We start from the raw sequence: 19316 nt of genomic DNA on the forward strand, positions 1-19316 counted from the left end.
TGGATGGGCAGGAGACACAAAGGTGTTTTTGCTGGGCATGTTTGGCAGGATCACACCCTCCATACCATAATCTAGACCCTTGGCTCTCTCCTCCCCCATGAACTTCGACTGAGGGGAGGAGCTGGGGACTAGAGGGCCAAGGAGTCTCCCTGGGGAGGTGAGGTTGCAGATGATCCGGGTAGGAAGAAAGAAGAGTTTCTCCCACGCATTTTAATCTCATGGCTGGTTAGAGGGGTGAGCACCCCGCTCCTGGGAGCCATTTTACTTTGAATACTTTATTTGCTTCTGGTTAGAAGAGTCTCCAGGAGTGTGGGCTCTCGTAAGAAGGCCCTGCTTCCCCTGTCTTACACAACCAGGTCTGCTTCTTGTCTGTGCTTTGCTATCATGACACTTTCACAATTTTTCTTCTCCATTACCTAAGGTACCTGATGAATATTCAACGTGTTTATGAAGTCCAAAGCACCAACTGTGTTGAAAATGAACAATTTTAATCAATGGTGAACCTACCATTTTATTTATTTTTTTAAAAAAAGGAAATTGCTGCATAGTGGAGCTTCACAAACAGTGCTTTATTTAGTCATAGGAGCCATGGTCTGGTACTAGGATGGGAGGACTTTATTGGCTGCTAATCTAATATCTAAGATTGTGTTTGTCTGCCCTTCTTCTTGCCATTTATGGTGAAAAATCTGCCGGAACGCCACAAGTGTTTTGTTTCTTGTTTCTAGTCCTGTTCCAATTTAATTTTCATGCAATGGGAGTCAGGTTTGGAAGATAATTACCAATTACCTTCTCCTACTTTTAACAATGCCCCTGCTTACTGTACAAAGTTGTGTCTGAATATTACTGCTTATTCTGAAAAACGCAATATGTAATTTTTAATGTCGTTTCAAGCTTTCTGAAGTTTCATCTGTTTCTGGGCATTGCTATTGGTTTACCTTAGAATGCAGAAAGAACTTACAAAGGAGACTTCAGGAGAAAATCATAATCTCCTCAATGAAATCATGTCACTAAGATGCTATTGTTAAGAGTGCGGGGTGTGAAGCAGAGGAAAGACCAGACAGTGACTTAGAAACATGAGCATTTGGTGTCAAAGGCATTACTGTCTTGAAGCCTTCTGTCCTATGGGATGAATGGAAACATGTCAGTCATTGAGAGTTTTATATTAATCTCCTGTACCATCTAATTTGCTTGATTCAAAATTAGGTATGATTGCAACAGTTGCATGTACTCTTCTGGCACTAGGGCCAACAATAACCTTCATTATATCTTCTGGCGAAGGCCACATTTGCTCTCAAATTTCTTAGAAAAGCTCATCACTGCTTCACTGCCCTTTTTTTTTTTTTTTTTTTTTTTTTTGTCCCAGGCAAAATTATGCATTACGTGAACACACTCTTCATGCTTTTCCTGGTCTGTCTTGCTCCCTTGCCCCAGGCCAGTTGCTAGAGACTTGTGCTCCCACAGGGGGCATCTGATGAGTGAGTTCACATTCGTTGTTGGTGGCCTGCAGATGCTGTTACTCCTGGAATTATTCTAGGGGGACTCCATGCCTAATAGGAAGCCTCACCCAAACAAGAACCCATCTCCAAAGGTGGATTTTCCAGCCCTGGGGAAGATGAGTGTAGAAGAAATTGTTTTGAGCAGTACTGTTTTTCTATGGCCATGCAGGTTCTGCCTATTTCACTTGTAACAAAGCTGGCCATGGGTATGAGAATGACATCCTTTGGAGTTTTAATGCACAGTTCCTGGGACTTAAAGATGGGAATTTTCTTTATTGTACTTTAAGTTCTGGGGTACATGTGCAGAACATGCAGGTTTGTTACATAGGTATACACGTGCCATGGTGGTTGGCTGCATCCATCACCCTGTTATCTACATTAGGTATTTCTCTTAATGCTATCCCTTCCCTAGCCCCCCACCCCCTGGCAGTCCCCGGTGTGTGATGTTCCCCTCCCTGTGTCCATATGTTCTCAGTGTTCAACTCCCACTTATAAGTAAGAACATGCAGTATTTGGTTTTCTGTTCTTGTGTTAGTTTCTTGAGAATGATGGTTTCCAGCTTCATCCATGTCCCTACAAAGGACATGAACTCATCCTTTTTTATGGCTGCATAGTATTCCATGGTGTATATGTGCCACATTTTCTTTATCCAATCTGTCATTGATGGGCATTTGGGTTGGTTCCAAGTCTTTGCTATTGTGAACAGTGCTGCAATAAACATACGTGTGCATGTGTCTTTATAATAGAATGATTTATAATTCTTTGGGTATATACCCAGTAATGGGATTGCTGGGTCAAATGATATTTCTAGTTCTACATCCTTGAGGAATCGCCACACTGTCTTCCACAATAGCTGAACCAATTTACACTCAAAGATGGGAATTTTCTATGGAAGCAGTACCTCAAAGGGTTTCTTTGTTGGGATTTTCAAGACCCAAATGTAATGGAAGAATCTTTTCACTACAGATGATCCTTGAGTTATGATGGGGGCTACATCCCAATAAACCCATTGTAAGTTGAAAAATATCATAAGTAGAAAATGTGTTTTCAATGTAGAACCATCCTAAGTTGGGAACCATCTGTATTTTGGTGGGTATTTGTGGTGCCAAACGTTGGGGACTTTGTGCTATGCTAATTAGACCATCTTGCTGACATGCCTAATAGGGTAAGGACTCAACGTGGGATTGAATGTGAGCTTCCCTGAGGGGTAGACAGTCCAGATATCACCTCTCTGAGGCAGGTCCTCAGAAGTCTGGGGCTTCTGCTCCTCTCTGAGCCTCAGTTTCCTGAGTATGGACTTCAAGGAGTTTGAGAGAACTTCGGGGCTGTTTGTTTCTACTCAATTGAATTTTTTCCTACGTTATATGCCAGAATTGGCCCTCTTGGGTTCTAATGACCCAGGAGACACTTTAATGACATTTGGATTTTCCTGTTTCCTGGGGAGCTTTCTTCCTTAATCCTGGGGACACTCAAAGTATAAGCCAGCCTAGGAAAATATGGGTTGAAAGAAGTTCTTGGGGCCAGGCACAGTGGCTCATGCCTATAATCCCAGCATTTTGGGAGGCCAAGTTGGATCATTTGAGGTCAGGAGTTTGAGAGCAGCCTGGCCAACATGGTGAATTCCTGCCTCTACTAAAAATACAAAAATTAGCCAGGCATGGTGATGGGCACCTGTAGTCCCAGCTGCTCAGGAAGCTGAGGCAGGAGAATCACTGGAACCCAGGAGGCAGAGGTTGCAGTGAGCCGTGATTGTGCTACTGCACTCCAGCCTGGTGACAGTGAGACCCGTCTCAAAAAAAAGTTTCTGGGGATACTGCTGGTGGGATAGCTATCCAGTGTGTTCAGCCCAGGGACTGTTAATGCCAACCTGCTTCATCTGGAGCTGTTTCAGAGACACTTAGCCCCTCTCAGTTCCTTCATCTTCCTAAATGACTTTCCCTGAGCACCTCACATCAGCCTCACTATTGTGGTGTCCCTACTCTTGCCTTCAGGTCTCTGAATGGGCACTATAGACTGGGCATGAGCTTTCACAAAATGCTGGCTAATTTTATACAAACATCTACCCTGGGAACCACTTGTTCAGCAGTCTGATTCCAGAATCTTTTCTTCTTCCACTGGAGTCTTCTTAGAAATGGGTCCCAATCTTTCAGACCTAGATGTGGGCATTTTTTTACTCCAATCCTATTCCTGGACTGTTTTGAGTAGAAACAATACTAGGATGTGAGTCTATCCTTTGATTTGCTCATAATACTCTTTTCCTTCCAAGAATGTCCACTCTCCCTAAAATGATCACAGCAGCCCCTCAAGGTACCTTTTGGGTCCTTCTCTTCCATGAAACTGCTTAATGTTTCTCCCTCCCAACTCAAAGCTCTTTTTCCCCAATCCTTTTGGCAATGAATCATGTGCATACTTTGTGACATACTCCAATAATCACTTTATGGTGAGCATAATATCCACTTCACTTACTCAGCTTTGCTCATTTTGATGTATGGCAGACATCTCTGTCTGCATGATGAGTCTCTGGAATATTAACTATATTCTGCACAACGGCTTTGGTTTGGGCAGATGCTTTTATCTATCACCCGTGTCGATCTGCTTTCCATGAAAGAAATTTGGCTAACCTTCAGAGAGTGGATTTACTGACCTCCATTGGAAGCCAATGGAAGTGACATCATTAATGAATTTTTTTAAAGCAAAAATGGAAGATAATTAAATGCAGCACAGTAGTTGTAAAACAGATTTCATTGTGTTATACATCACTTCATAAAGTAAGCATAGTTTCCATTCTTCCACATTTTTTGCAGCATTTTACCACAGAATAATGACTCCCTAACAACTCAGCTGAAAAATATTTAGATCTACTTGCTCTAAGAATAAGGTCAACGTTAAACATTCTCAGATGAAAAGCTTGCTGGATGAAATAGTGCACCATCAGAATAAAGCATGCAATATATTTACAGTCAGATGAAACAAGCGTGTCCATAAATCTACCAGAAAGATCATCTCTTTTTTAGGAAATACATGTATTGCTTAGCCAGTACCAGTAAGTTAACGTGTGTGAATAATTTGGGGTATTCTGGACTTCTTGAATCTCATACAGCCAAATCAACCAGAAGGTTTCCCCTCCGGGTTGATAGTGTTGAAGCTTCCATTTGGCATCTGGAAGCTTCCCTAATTTTTCTAGATAGGGCTCTGTAGTGGGTGGGGACACAGGGCAGCACCCAATAACCCTGATTCTATGATGTATTGACTTGTCTAAGAAAAAATAGGTCAATCATTCAAATTAATCTGGGAGGCTAATTCTAAAATCGGATTTTGTTTATGAGAATTGCTAGATTTGGGGCTAGGTTGTTAACCTAATTTCCAAAAGCAAAACTCTTACTGGAGTGAAAACCACGTTAGCTCATCCTATTGTGTTTATACATTTCATGGTAAAATGATTGTCTCACCAGGTTTCATATTAAGAGGAGGATTAGAGCTGTATCATTCAGTATTTTCTTTTGTCTATTCTAAAATATTTATCAATTCATGGACTTAGGGATTTTTTCCATTCCAGGACTTCATTTGCAGAGAACCTTTAGAAAAAACAGGTCACTTGCAGTAATACAGAAGGACTAAACTGTGGTTCTGGAGACCCGGGTTCTCTTTGCTGTTCAACCAGTGTAGTCTTTTGTGTGTGCTGTTAACAATGATTTCTGACTCACTGAAATGTATGAATGACTTCATGTTTGTGAAGAGCTAAGTATCCTGATATATTAATCTTTTTAAGCAGATAATTTCAGGTAGAAATAATACAGCTTGTCCTTTGTTAGGTCTCACTAAGGGGAAAAGAAAATCAACCACAAGAGCCTTGACTTCCCCAACAAGAAGGGTCTCTGTTTATACAAATGGCATGGTTTCTTTTCCGGTTATTGGGTCACAGGTGGCTTGCCATTTGCTTTCAGTTTGCAAATCAAGTACATCTTGGGTTTCCTTTTCTTTAAACAAGTAAATATAAATTACGTTAAAGTGGGAGAAGGTTCACAGGATGAGAACATCAATTCAGCTCACAGCAGGTGTGAGTCTAAAGTGCCTCTTTGCAGGAAAGAAAGGCACCACCAGCTGTCCATTTGCTCTCTGGGGAAGGGACCAGGCACTGGAAAGGCTGCCTTGGGAGAAGTGACTCAACAAAATCATTTGTAGGCCGGATGTAGCTTTGTTTCCTCTTTCTAATGGGGCATATTTATTGCCATCTCAGTTACACCTAATTCAATTAATAGAAAAAAATATATGAAAGGACTTCCAGAAACTAAAATGGCTAACTGTAAGTAGGATGTTCAATTACTTAGACTCCATCAAACAAACCCAGTACTGGCAGGGCTGTTCTCTCCCCAGTACTTACCAGAGAGGGAGAAGAGCTAATGCACAGCCACGCTCTTCCTCCTCTCACGAAATAACATTTACCTTGAGGTCATGCTACAGATGAAGAGCAAAATGAAAGACTGAATATGGTCAATACTAATTAAAATGGGGGGAGATACTGAAAAAGTCTAAAATTGGCTACAAATAATGAGATACATTGGATTCTTCCTCATTAACAAGATTTAGAATAGACTGGGAAGTTTCTATTTGGAACTGTGAACTGTGATGGGTGTGGTCCAACAGAAAAAACACTGCAGAGTCATGGATAATGAAATACAACTGGGAAGTTAAGGAAGGCACGCTATGCCCAACCTGTGGCCCATAGGAAGCCTAACACAAATTTTTAAGCTTTCTTAAAACATTGTTTTTTTTTGCAGTTTTATTTTTTTAAGGTCATCAACTATGGTTAGTGTTAGCGTATTTTACATGTGGCCCAAGAAAATTCTTCCACTGTGGCCCAGGGAACCCAAAATACTGGACACCCCTGCCTAGGGGAACTCGTTCTGTCTACCGGGTTAGTAATCCTAATTGCATTTCACCTGCAGTCCAAAGGTTATTTTAGACGATAGAATTGCTAGAACCCCAAACCCAAAGAAAGAATTGTTGAAGTGGTTGGGAGGAGGTCATTTCTAAGATACATTTCAAGGAGAAATATACGTTTAAGAGAAGTTGCTGGCAGTTATTGGGTGCAAGTGTTTTTCTTCGAGGGGGAAGGAGTGGTTGGCAAAGGAACAGGAATCTGTGTGTACATTTTCTGCTCCTGTTTCCTTAACCAACATCCTCAGGGCAACTCTGGCACCTTGGGGTGGGGTAACTGCTCTCTACTGCCCCTGCTTTAGCTGCCTTAATCTTGTCTACATGGCATTTGCTGCATGAACAGACGTTTGTCTTACAGGGATGAAACTGGACTTGCAAGAGTTTGCTGTAGGTGTTCAAGTTCGGAAGATACTCAGAAATGAGCACTGAGAGGGTGGATCAGTATTGACATTAAAAAGAAAAAAATCTGATATGTTCATTTATCCTAAAGTAGAGAGGCCCAGTTTCTAGCCTCTCAAGCCATAAGGAAGTAATCAAAATTAGAATAGAGGGAAATCATTTCTTATTTGAAAGGCTCATGTACATTTCAGAGAAGCAATTTCTCTAGCTAGACTTAGACTCTTATGGTCTTGTTTATTACTGTAAACAAGCAAGTTCACTTTATCATTTACTCTTTATTGTGTTGCTTGAAGTACCTATGTAATGCAAGTATGTACTGTACTAATATACCTATATTTCCAAATAACATTATGTGGTGTAGCCCACAGTCTCTGCAGAAGCATCATGAATAACCTGTGCCTTTATACTTTACAATCCATTATTGGTTGCTGTTAAAAGTATGATAACATAAAGAAAAAACTAAGTATGAATACACTTTTCCAAACACACACATACACAGCTTACAATGGAATCCCAATGGAAACAAGTCAAGTGACAACATCTGATGTGGGATCTATAAAATGTAGACTCTGCAATAAAAAGCCAAAGGCACGTAAAAATATATTTTAACTTTAAAAATAACTTAGTTACAGTAATACTTCGCCTGTGTCTTACCAACAAGTAGCTGACAGTCAAAATTTGCAATATAGATATAATATATAGGGATATATAAGAACTACAAGAAAATCCCCAAAACCCATAAAGTTCAAATGTGAAAACAGAAAAGTTTTTAACACTGGAGAATTCGCTATGGTGAGCCCAAGCAATATATAGAAAAGAGTCTAGAAAAAAGGCTTAGGTGTTAAATAAATTTTGACTTCCTTTTTGCTCAGAAGATGTAGGAGTGCTGTAAAGTTCCTTAATGTGACTCGCCCAGCCCTTCATAGCTAGTGCCAATCCTGGCCAAGCCAGATTTCTTGTGTGTCTGCAAACAATACATGAGCCGAATATCACCAATGCCTGCTGAAAGTGGGCTCTGATTTGCCAACACAGGTTTTGCTTTGTTATTTTTTTCCTAAATTGTTTTTGCAAACAGAGCATAACAGGTAGAAAAATACTTTGTAAGAATATTATTTTAGAAAACCCATCACAAAACTGCAGATACAGCTCCGGAAGCCCTTCTCTTCAACTGCGGTTTATTTTTTGTACCTTTTACCCCAGAGGAAAAAAGTTGGCATCCTATTACTTATTTTTATCCATGACATTCAGCACCTCATCCAAAAGTGAGGGCCCAAGATCAAGCTGCAGGGAGAGGAGGGAACCTGTAAGGTCAGAGAGGGACTCTTCTGACTTAGTCTTTCCCTTGATGAGCTCACAGGGGGCAGGATGGTCAAACATGTCCTCGGCCGGCCAGTCGGGGTACTGTTCGGACAGGCTCGAGGAGTGGCTGTCCCTGCCCTGGCTGGACTGAGAGGCAGAACCGCTGGAGCCCCATGAGGTGTCTCCCTGGTGGACTGTCCCGTTCTCCAACAGGCTGCTTTTCTCCTGAGCTTTTTCCTCCATGACGGGCTCACAGCTAAGCCTGGGCAGCTTTGCTGGCCCAAAGGACTCCTGTTTGGAATTAAATGTCACTGGTGACAACAAGGGCAACATGAGAGCTTGGGACCCTCCAATTGTTGGGAGGGAGATGGCATTTTTGAGCACTGGGGAGGGTGTTTCTGTGAACACAGAGTCTGAGGTGCTATTGGCCCGGAAGAACTCGTTATGCCCAGGGAACTGTCCCAGGTGTGCTTTCTCCTGGTTTCCAGGTAAAAGCTCATAGTTCCCTTGAAGAAAGGAAATATCTCCAAAGACGTCGTGCTGGCCCTCTTTGCCGATGTGGATGGTGTGGCGAAAGTCTCCAAGCGGTGGACTGATCATATCAGGAGACAGAATGTCCCTCAGTTTAAATTTCTTTCCTTTCTTGTTATTGGCTGCTTTCAGGTAAATTGGGGTCTTGGCTGGCATTTTGGAATTTGAGGATGTCTATTTTGCAAGCAGGGAAAAAGGGCCACTTTCTTCTCAGATGGTATATATTTCTGAAATATCCTTTTTGATAGGAACTGTCACATCATTTTTCTCAAGTGGCTTCAGAAGTCACTATGAATTGAGATGGGGTCAAAGAGAACCTTCCAGAGGCTACGGCCAAGTGAGACTTCCTAGAGAGCCAGTTACATCATCCAGTCTTCACCACCACCAGGAAAAACCTGGAGAAGAAACCAAAGCAGGTTATAATCTGAAGACCCTAGGGCCTCCCTTTTTTACAAGAACCTGTAAATAATGGCAGGACCGGTTCCAGCTAAACCCAAACTTACCTTATTGTTTCCCCTCAATAACTGGATAAAAATTTTCATCTTAGTCTTATTTAAGGAGAAAGAAAACGACTTAAAAATCCCAAATCTTTGACACCAGTACCGTTTAGATATGGCCATGAACACGTCTAAGGTTTTAGTCCTTTTCCTTTATTCTAAGAATTCCTGTAAGCATAGAATCAGTGATTTCAGCTCCCTAAATATAGCTGGGTTTGTTTTAAAATACATTTTCCTTTTGCTTTGATGTGTACACTGGCAAGATTAATGATATTTCATTGTTGGATTCCATATGTACATAAGTTAATGCAATAAAATGAACAGTCCTACAAGGAAAGGTGCTGGAATTATTTAGTAAGTGACAACTATTATATGCTACCATCCTGCAAAATCTTAGTGGAATACATTCTTACAGATAAGAAAATAGAGATTCAGGATAAGCGCTTCCCCCAGAAAGTCACCTTTTCTCAATAACATATAGCCAATAATCAAGAGAGCTAGAGTTGGAATCAGGTTGTGGCAGAGAGTACTGGGCTGTCGAGGATGTTGGGATTTGAAGGCATCCTGAGATGGGAGGAAAAGAACAAAACTGCTTGTGAGTAACCCCCAACATGGGCACCGAGGAAGGAGAGGTATGCAGACCCCAGGCACAATTATTGCCTGAAGTATAGCTTATTGCTTACTTATATCTAGCTTATATATATAATCATAACGGATTGTAGTTGGAGCTGTACAGACATTTAGTGCTATTTATATAATCCTTATATATAACCATATAGTACTTTGTAGTAGGAAGAATGCCTATAGCAGTCACAGAGCAGAAGCAAGTACATGGGAAAAACAGCCAGACCAGAACCAATGACCCAGGACGTAGCGCCCCTGCCTGAAAGGGCAGACGCTATATGGCAGGTCAGGGCCTAGACGGCAGTGCTCAGTACCTGCAGCATTGCCGGCTTGGAGCAAGAGTTATTCCTCCTGAAAAGTAGTTGCAGTACCTTGCATCCAGTTCTTGTGGAAAGTAGGCCTCAGGCCTGAGATCCCACAAACAACTGAGGGAGAAGAACCCCTCTGGTGTAATTGTACCACGGCAGCTGTATACCCTGTCAGCTTTTCTCACTACTGTGCTGGCTAATCATCCTCCTATAAAATACCTTAGAGGAGCACACTCTCAGCTCCCACTGCATTGGTTTACAGCATCCTTCTATAGGAATCCTTTGAAGTCTCCAGCCCCCAGATAAGAGGTGTTGTGCATGGCACTTGTTGCACACAGCTCACCTCCTTGCCTTGGTGACCTAAGGGGGGTGGACCCCCCTTTTTTGTGCACAGCCCCCACTACTGCACATGGCCCACCTCTCTGACTAGGTGACCTAATGGGGTGATCCCCTCGTTTGCTACTCACATGATTACGTATGCATGTATGCCCTATCATCCTAGATGATCTCACTCACTCTGTGGCTAGAACCTGTGACTGGCTTCTAACCAAGGGAGTATGGGAAAGGTGATAGGTCACTCCCTGATTAGGTTACATTATAGCAGATTCCATCTGACAAGGGAAAGATTCCCTTTGCTGGCTGTGGAGAGGTGAGCAGTTACAATATGAAGGGCCTATGGAGATTAAATCTGCCAACAATGTTAGGGAGCTTGGAAGTGGATCTTTCCCCAGTTGAGCCTCTGATGAGACCACCACCCTGGCCCACACTGAATCACAACTCAGTGGGATCCTGGAACTCAGCCCTGCCCAGATTCCTGACCCACAGAACCTGTGAGATGGTAAATGTTGTTGTAAACGCTCAAGTTTATGGTGGTTTGTTACCACTGTGGAAAGCTAACACATCCTCCCTGCACATACTATATGATAAGATTAGGAGGGATGAACTGTAAGAAGGCACTGGGGATGTCAGGTCCTTTTACCCATGAGATGTTTTTATCTTTTGAAAATAATCCTTTACCTCTGATGCTGACATAGAGAAACTAAACCCTTCCCCACGGCAGGAACTCCCCAAATGGCTCTGCCATGACCTCTTCCCTCAGGAGCCTCTCCCCCTGGCTGCAGAGACTGCAAATAAATACTCCAAAGGCTTGGGTGGGTTAGCTGATGTTTTGAAGGGAGTCACATTTGCTTTGTAGCAGCTGGAGGCTGTCTGCATCTGCCCCATATTTCTTTCCTTTCAGCAAGAGTTTTAAATTCATTTACCAGTGGCAGGTGACAAGGACTGTGCTCCACTGCCCACTGGCTTGGTAACAGCTAACTCAGTTTGGGAAGCAGCTAGCTCAGTGTGTCAGCATTCTGGCCAGCAACCCAGGGCTAAGAAGGCTGAAAACAATAATCTGGAGAGTGCCAGCCTCATTCTGGCTCTGGGTGTGGGGAGGCCGCAGAAAAGTGTGAGGAGGTTTATACTCATGCAGAGTAGGCTGACCTTGGGGCTGCCAACAGTGACATGATCATGGGTCCTGACACTCTCTCTCATGGTTTTCTAATTTAGGTCTTGTCTTGGTAACTAAAGTTGAAGCCCAGGTTCTTCCTGCGTAAACATCAGAACTTCCTTCCTGTATGAGTGTACAATGCCTAGTCCTGGCCTAGGGCCCCTGCTGTTCAGAGGTGGCCTTCCTGCCCTCTGGTCACAATGTGGCTGGCTGACTGCCTGCAGAAGCAGCTGGGTGGCGTGAGGAACAGTTGCCCACAGGAGTGGTGTCCTCAGCGCACATGGCCAGGAAGGCAGCTGCCATGGAAAGATAGTGTGTCCACCACAACTCACGGCATGCCAGGGCTGCCTGGGGTCAGCTGATGGATGCAGGGTTATGCAAGGCCAGGTCCCAGAGTAGGGTGTTGCAATTATTTAAAAAAAAGAAAAATGTTAATCACTTAAGGCCTGGAATTTGCAGTCAGCCTGGGCAACACAGCAAGACCCCGTCTCTATGAAAAAAAAATTTAGCTGGGCATGGGGGCTCCCGCTGATAGTCCAGCTACTCAGGAGGCTGAGACAGGAACATCATCTGGGCAGCCGAGTTTCTACAAAAACTTTTTTCTAAAAAGACTAGCTAAGTGTGGTAGCGCACACCTGTAGCTACTTGGGAGGCTAAGGTGGGAGGATTGGTTGAGTCCAGGCATTCAAGGGCTTCCCTATGTACCAAGCGCTGTTCCAGCCCTTGACATGGACTACCTGAAGGAGCCATGAGGCTATTACTATCCTCATTTTACAAATAGAATACTACTGCAGAGCTGATGTCCAGCCACTCTGCCAAGGCTGCATGGCTATCAAGCACGAAGCCAGGTGGCTGGGCTCAGAGCTTTGAGGTCTTGACATGACATTTGATGAGCACCCTCCCTGGGAATTCTTTCTGCTCTCAAATTATGAAAGGGGTGCATCCCAAAGCCTGTTTAAAACACAAACGTGTGGCAATGTGCTGGGCTGATGAGGATTAGAAACAGGCCCCACACATCCACTGATAGTCGAAATAGGAACAGGTCCAAACTCAGGCAGTTGGGCAGTATCTATCAAAACTAAATCATATGCCCTTTGACCTTAGATTGCACTTACAGGGATTTACCCAATCGTATATATGAGAAATAACAAGGCTGTTGAAACCAGCACAGTTTATAACAGTTAAGAGATGGAAACAACCTAATTGTCTACCTATAGAGGACTGGTTCAAAAAATTAAAGTGCATCCATACAAATTAATACTATTCAGATCTAACAAAGGATGAAGAAGCATTTAATATGCTCATTCGAGAAGAGCCCTTAATATGCTCATCCGAGAAGAGCCCAAGGATGTATATCATATCAAAGGAAAAAAAGGTGCAAAAGTGTATATCTGTACTGGCTTATCTATAAAATATTTCTGGAAACACATAAGAAATGTATAATAGTGACTGCCCACAGAGAGGGGAAGTGGATGGACGGGGGAACAGGGTGGAAAAGAAATTTTTCACTATATATCCTTTTATGATTTTGGATTTTCAAACCATGTGAATGAAATGCATCATGTGAATGAATGCATACGTAGGGCTCAGATCATGCTTTCTTGGAAAGTCAATTTTGAACATGGCTGTTAGGTCCTGAAAAGCCTTCTGAATCTATGAGTTACTGATCATAACACAAACATCAGGAAAATGTGTCCAAAGGCAGCATCTGCGATGGCAGTGTGCAGATATATGAAGACTTCACAAAAGGCCTGAACTGCGTCTCCCTGAGCTTGGCTATGGGACAGATCACTTTTTCCTTCTGTGATCAGGTCTTCACCAAAAAGGCAGCATGGATCTCTACTTTGCAAAAGGGAAGAAATTTCAGAAGAGAAACTTTTGTAGTTGGAAGGGAAAGAGAAAATTCAACAGGCGGGAGAGCACAAGGATGCAGGAGGAGCTCCAGCCAGGGCATGAGTGAGGAGGGAAGTACAGGCAAGTGGAGTCGCCTGGGCCCGTGAGGACAGCTCCTTGAGCAGGGGTGACTAGTGACACACACACATAACCTCTCATGATAGAATGGCCCTACATGCCATGATATGAAATCCTATCCCCCTTCATCATTTTAAGACGACACCTGGGTTCTATGAGACCGGTGGTAGATGACCAATGCATCAGAACAGTCAGCGTGAGTCAGGGGAACCCCAGGGCTTTGTGTTCTGCCCAGAAGGAAGAAGAACCTGCTTGGAGGAAGGGATGTTAGGAAGAAAGAAAAGGAAGAGCTAAACAGGAAGCACTTACAGGCCGGAAGCGAACCACCAGATACAACTAGGGAATGACCCCTCCTGGGTGTTCCACAACCCAGATGAGAGAATTGTAGCTTTATGTTTCTCAGCAGTCAAGACTCTAACACTGGTATTAACCTGTGGGCACTGAACCAACCGAGGGTGCTAGGCACTCTCACTTGGGCCTCTCTTTTCCTCATCTTGAACCCCTTTCTTGAAACCAAGGGCTCACTTTGTCACCCCAGCTGGAGTGCAGTGGCATGATCACAGCTCAATGCAGCATTGAACCTTTGGGATCAAGCCATCCTCCTGCGCCAGCATCCTGAGTAGCCTGGACTACAAGTGTACAACACTATTCCCAGTTAATTAAAAAAACTTTTTAGGGACAGGGTCCTGCTATGTTGCCCAGGCTGCTTTTGAACCTCAAGTGATCCTCCTGCCTCAGCCTCCTGAGTAGCTAGAATTACAGATGAGTCACACCATGCCTGGCTCTCTAGTTTTCTTGCATTTCTTTCCCAAGTCTTAAAAGACAAATAGAAAAGTTCTTATACATAGCCCTTTCTCAAAAACCTTCCCTTGACCCTGAAATTTGAACTTTCCATGAACGTTCCTGGTTTCTTTTTAGTTCCACAAACTTTCTCCTAGTTCTTGGATCGTGGTTTGCTCCTCTTTCCCCTCTTAGATGACGCTGGAGATACTATTCGTCTCTGAAATTAGTTTCCTTTAAAAACAAATGTTCTAGTTCCTAAGGCAATAGAGAGAAAAGATTCAACAAAAGGGTCCAGCTTGCCAGTCAGCCTCTTGACCCTCTATCAAGGTCAGAGAGAACATGTGGCAGGCAGACAGGTGGGCACAGTGCTGCCGAGAATGGACATGCTTCCTTACAGGTTTTGTGAGAAATCCAAGGGCTTCAATACACAGAAGGACCTGACAGGAAGCTACAGCCATCGTTTTGATAAGGAAGGGAGTCAGGCTGTATGAGGCTAGATAATTCTAGTTTCTTGTGACTGACTGAAGCGCAAATGACAGTGATAATAATAGAAATAATCACAGCAGTAATAAGTAATTAAGAAAAAAAAAAAAACTGAAGCACTGCTTTGCTTCATTTCTTCCCATCCTTTTGGCAAACAGAATGATGCTGAAAATGCCAAAATGGGGCAGCAGCCAGGAGGAGCGGAAAATCAAGGGGTTATTAAAAAAATGACAGAAAACTCAGTTCCTGAATTACTCAGAGTTGATGCATTGGCAACTCACAGGACTCTGAAAAGAACAAAGGAGTTGGAATATTTTAAAAATTCCATTTAAAGATAGAAATGTTTGGTCTGCCTAATTGTTTTTAAATGAATTCTTAGACGAGAGAAAGGGTAAAAAAAATCATTTGCATCCTGCAAAACAGGTTGCAGTGTTAATTTAAAACACGCACGTATAAAAACGGGAAGGTGGGGTGAAGGGTGCTACTGTCCCCGGGGACCTGCAGCTCTGTTCTTTTCTCCTCCTTGCAGGAAGTGAGCCTGCATCCGACTTCCCATTTCTGGCTTAGTTGTCACATCCTTCAAGGACATTCCAGCTTGTGATCACTTTTCGCTTTGCCTCAGCACAGTCGCATCCATGCAGCCAGACATAGCACCACTGCACCATCTGAGCCCTATGCCAGAGTATCCAGTGACGATGCCTGCATGTTGGAACCAACAGTCCTAGGGGAGGAGGATGACTCGGCCAAGTACCCTCCACCACCTCCCTACCCCCAACCGTCTGTGGGCTATGTCTCTCTGCAGCCAACCAGGAGAAGATAATCATTCCACTGTGCCAAGCACCCGGAACTTGACACTGGGCTCCACATTTAGAAGGGATAAAGGCTACCTGGAACATGTCCCTGCATGCTCAGAGCGGCGCAAATGGGAGGAGGTGAAGGAGCTTGATTGGCACGTGAGAAGAGGCTGAAGGAATAGAGCAGCTTAAAGAAAACTCATAGAAAGGGAAAACTAATCTTAAGGGATCTGAAGGATTCATTTGATTGTAATGAAAAAGGAATTAACTTGTTCTGGGAGACCCTAGAGCTACCAAGCAGAAACTACAAAAAAAAACAGATTTTGGCTTCTCCAAATAAGAACTCAGGTTTCTCAAAAGATGGAATGGGCTGGCGTGAGGAGGGGACAGCAAGCATGGCCATGGGATGAGGATCTCACAGAGGAGAAGGTGGTCACTCTGCGCCTCCCCAACAGTGTATGAAGGGAGGTGTTCACATTTCCTATATAGAAACCGATCACTGACAATTTCCTTATGGTCCCAAGTCACTTTCCCATAGAAAAACAAATAGAGACTTTCCCTCGAAGAGGCATTGTTTGAACATGGCAGTCTTCTTACTAACACAGAAATGGCCAGCCAATCTTTGGGATCAGAAACACTAAAATATTACTAAAATGTGGGCACTCATATAAATCCTTTTACAAACCTCTGTAGGAGTGCTTCTCCAAATCAAATAATTTTGAAATTCAAGGGGATAATAACCCACAGTATTAGATTTTCATTTAAGTTCAATGCTCAATTTCTAAGACAGAAATCAGTGTAACCAGAAGCACCCAGTAACCAGCATCCTAAAGAAGATGCTTTTCATATTTTCAGTCTGTCTAACTCCACCCATTTGAGAAGATAAGAAGATGCCTTTTCTATTTTTAGATTCTTATCCTCTCCCCATATCATCTAAACTGAGGACATAGCTCTAAGCTTCAAGACTATGAAACTCTTAGCTGGCTTCCCAGCTGCTGAGCTCTGTCATGCAAATGAATTTAGCCTGAATGAGCAGGCGGTATTTTACAGACCCACTCAGAAAGTCTGATACATCTCACCTTCCATTATAAAGGAACTTCACGTTTGTGGTTCAGCTACAGCTTGAATTTACTATTCTTTTACAAGCCTAATTATATAAAGACCCACAAATACTATATGGGAGACTCAGTGCTAATTTGTGTACATATCTCACTTTTATAGGATCTAATTTGAAAGATCTTTTAGAAGCAACATTGGAAGACAGAAGGCCCACTTCACATAGTACCAAGTCTGCACTTTTGAAAAGAGGCCATTAGGGCCTTTTTCCCTATAAAAATGAGTTACTGGGGAAGACTCAATGTGGACATTGATCTCTGGCAGTTACAACAAGGCAGGAGGAGGGCAAGTCCTCTCATGCCTGGTTATTTATCAAAACCAGTTTTACATGACACTGAGCCTGAGCTGGTCAGAAGCACCCAGGCAGGCACTCTGGTGTTGTGGATGTGAATCTCTGATAAGGCCATTGCTGTGAATTGCTCATATGCTTCCTTAACTAATGGATCTGACTTGGTCTGTGATGCTGCAAGGTCAGTATCAATACAGGAAGAGAACTTGAAGTTTTCAGCAATATTCAGCCAGGATATTCATTCTCATCTCTGTTCAAAAGCAAGGAACTTGCTTAGTTGCTCACAAAGTAACTGTTAAGCCAGCAATTATTCTAAGCAGTTCTCCAGTTCTGGTAATGGTCATTTCAAATGTTCCCAATTACTAAGCTGACAACGTCCAGAAATTCAGATTATGATCACTTGACCCATGCTACTCTGGAGAGCAAAGTTCCTAGTCATTTGCCTTTATGCCACATTCTCAAATGGAGGGCCCTTGAATATTCTAGTTCTCTGATGGGGTAAAGGGACAAGTACAGGATTTTCATGCTGTTCTGCCACCCTGCTAGGGCCCTCTACAATGATCCATGTTCCTTGGATGGGGTGAAACATGGCTTTTCTGTATCATACCAGCACTGGCTATATTTGCAATCTGGTGGTCATCATTCTACTCTCGATCTACTTCCACTGCAAACATCCCTGTGTTATTTGTATACATGTTAGTACACATTTATTTGTTGAATGCATGATTTCCCTCTAGGCTGAAAGCTCTTCTGTGAGCATGAGCTTATTCATCTTTTGCCTCCCACAACACATGGCCCACAGTGAACTTCAAATTCACAAGTGTTAAATCCATAACCCCTGCAAGACCTTCCATCATGAGAGCCAGGTTGATTTGCTCTTAGAGGCCAAACCCTAGAGCAAATCTACAGAGGGTCTCTGGAAAGTGACAAATCTGAAATGCTTTGTTCTCAAAAGACTAATAGCTAGCACGAGTGCTTTCTGTGGGCCAGGCGTGTAATAACTGCTTCCTAAGAGGTATGCTCAATGTCTGTGGCCAATCACCCAAAATGTGGAGGAGCTAGGATTCCAGCCATACCTGCATTCTTTAACCACTGCCGACATGAAGACTGTGTATCTTGAGGTCTGATAGCACCAAGAGCTCAACATTGATGAGAAGTGGGGATGCTAACCTGACCTTGTCAGAAACCAAGAACGAACAGAAAGGGTCCTAGGCACTGGTCCCTCCATCTCTAACTCACTAGGACTTTTCAGTATTTTTGCTATTGTCAAAAATAATCCCAAATGGGGTTTGACTTTGTGGTAAAAGTCAAAAGATTAGAATTGCAAAGTAACAAAGTCTCCGTGATCCTCGAGGAGAAAAAACAAACATCCTGTTCTTAGAAAATAGTGTTAAATGTTGTTCATTCTTTTCCCAGAAGTAGATCACTGCATGCGACCATGAACAATCCCACAGCTTTCACTGGGGACAATAGCTCCCTAGCTTCCTAACAAACACCTCATTTCCCTCCTAACCTGAAACTGAGAACCTTGTGTTCCCGACATGGAGAGCTCTCCCACCTTCTTACCATCAGCCTTTATTCACAACATCCTCTGAGACCTGCTCCAGACTCACTTCCTTCCTGAAGGAAGTCTACTCGAATGCACCTCACATAATCCAGCCTTGCTTCTGCTTTGCTTAGGGGTTTTCTTAAGGGTTGTGGACGGCCTGTATTACGTGATTTGTTATTTTCCTGTTTTCTGGTTTTGTGGTTTTAATGCCAGATATTTCCAGGTGGGTGGTGAGCTCAGAATAAGGTAAGCAAAAGGGCTATAAATGAGCGCTACTGTTGAGAAAACTCTCCTCTTTATGCTGAATCGCTTACAGAGCCTTCTCTTGAGCTGGGGACACAGAAGGCTCTCAAATTTTACTGAATAAACTCTTCTGACCATCCCTTAAGTCAAGGGTCTACAAGCTACAGTAGGTGGGCCAAATCCGGCCCCCTGCCTGTTTTTATAGATAAAGTTTTATTAGAACACACCTATGCCTATTCATTTATGTATTGTCTACAGCTCAGTGGGGTTCTCAACTGGGGGTGATTTTTGGTCCCTAGGTGATATTTCGCAATGTCTGGGAGTACTGTGGATTTTCATCACTGGGGGTGGTATGCTCCTGGCATCTAGTGGGTAGAAGCCAGGAATGCTGCTAAAGAATTATCTGGCTTCAAATCTCAGTAGTGTCGAAGTTGCAAAATCCCTGTAAAGGTGCTTTTGCTCTATCAGGTCAGAGTTGAGTAGTTTGTGACAGATACTGTATCT

The 19316-nt window shown here is 43.1% G+C and overlaps 1 protein-coding gene across 3 annotated transcripts in view; it reads right to left on the reverse strand.

The window, feature by feature from the left end:
- Positions 1-4220: 4220 nt before the first annotated feature.
- The window catches only part of CDC42EP3 (CDC42 effector protein 3), a 29087-nt gene continuing 13991 nt past the window's right edge, over positions 4221-19316 (reverse strand). For all 3 annotated transcript variants that reach the window (XM_017534913.2, XM_017534912.2, XM_037740760.1), the window contains exon 2: positions 4221-9058. In XM_017534913.2, coding sequence (XP_017390402.1) covers positions 8055-8819 — 765 coding nt within the window. In that variant the 5' untranslated portion in view covers positions 8820-9058 and the 3' untranslated portion in view covers positions 4221-8054. The remainder of the gene's footprint in view (positions 9059-19316) is intronic.

Source organism: Cebus imitator, unplaced genomic scaffold (genome assembly GCF_001604975.1).
Source record: "Cebus imitator isolate Cc_AM_T3 unplaced genomic scaffold, Cebus_imitator-1.0 Scaffold88, whole genome shotgun sequence".
In the NCBI taxonomy this organism is placed as follows: Eukaryota; Metazoa; Chordata; class Mammalia; order Primates; family Cebidae; genus Cebus; species Cebus imitator.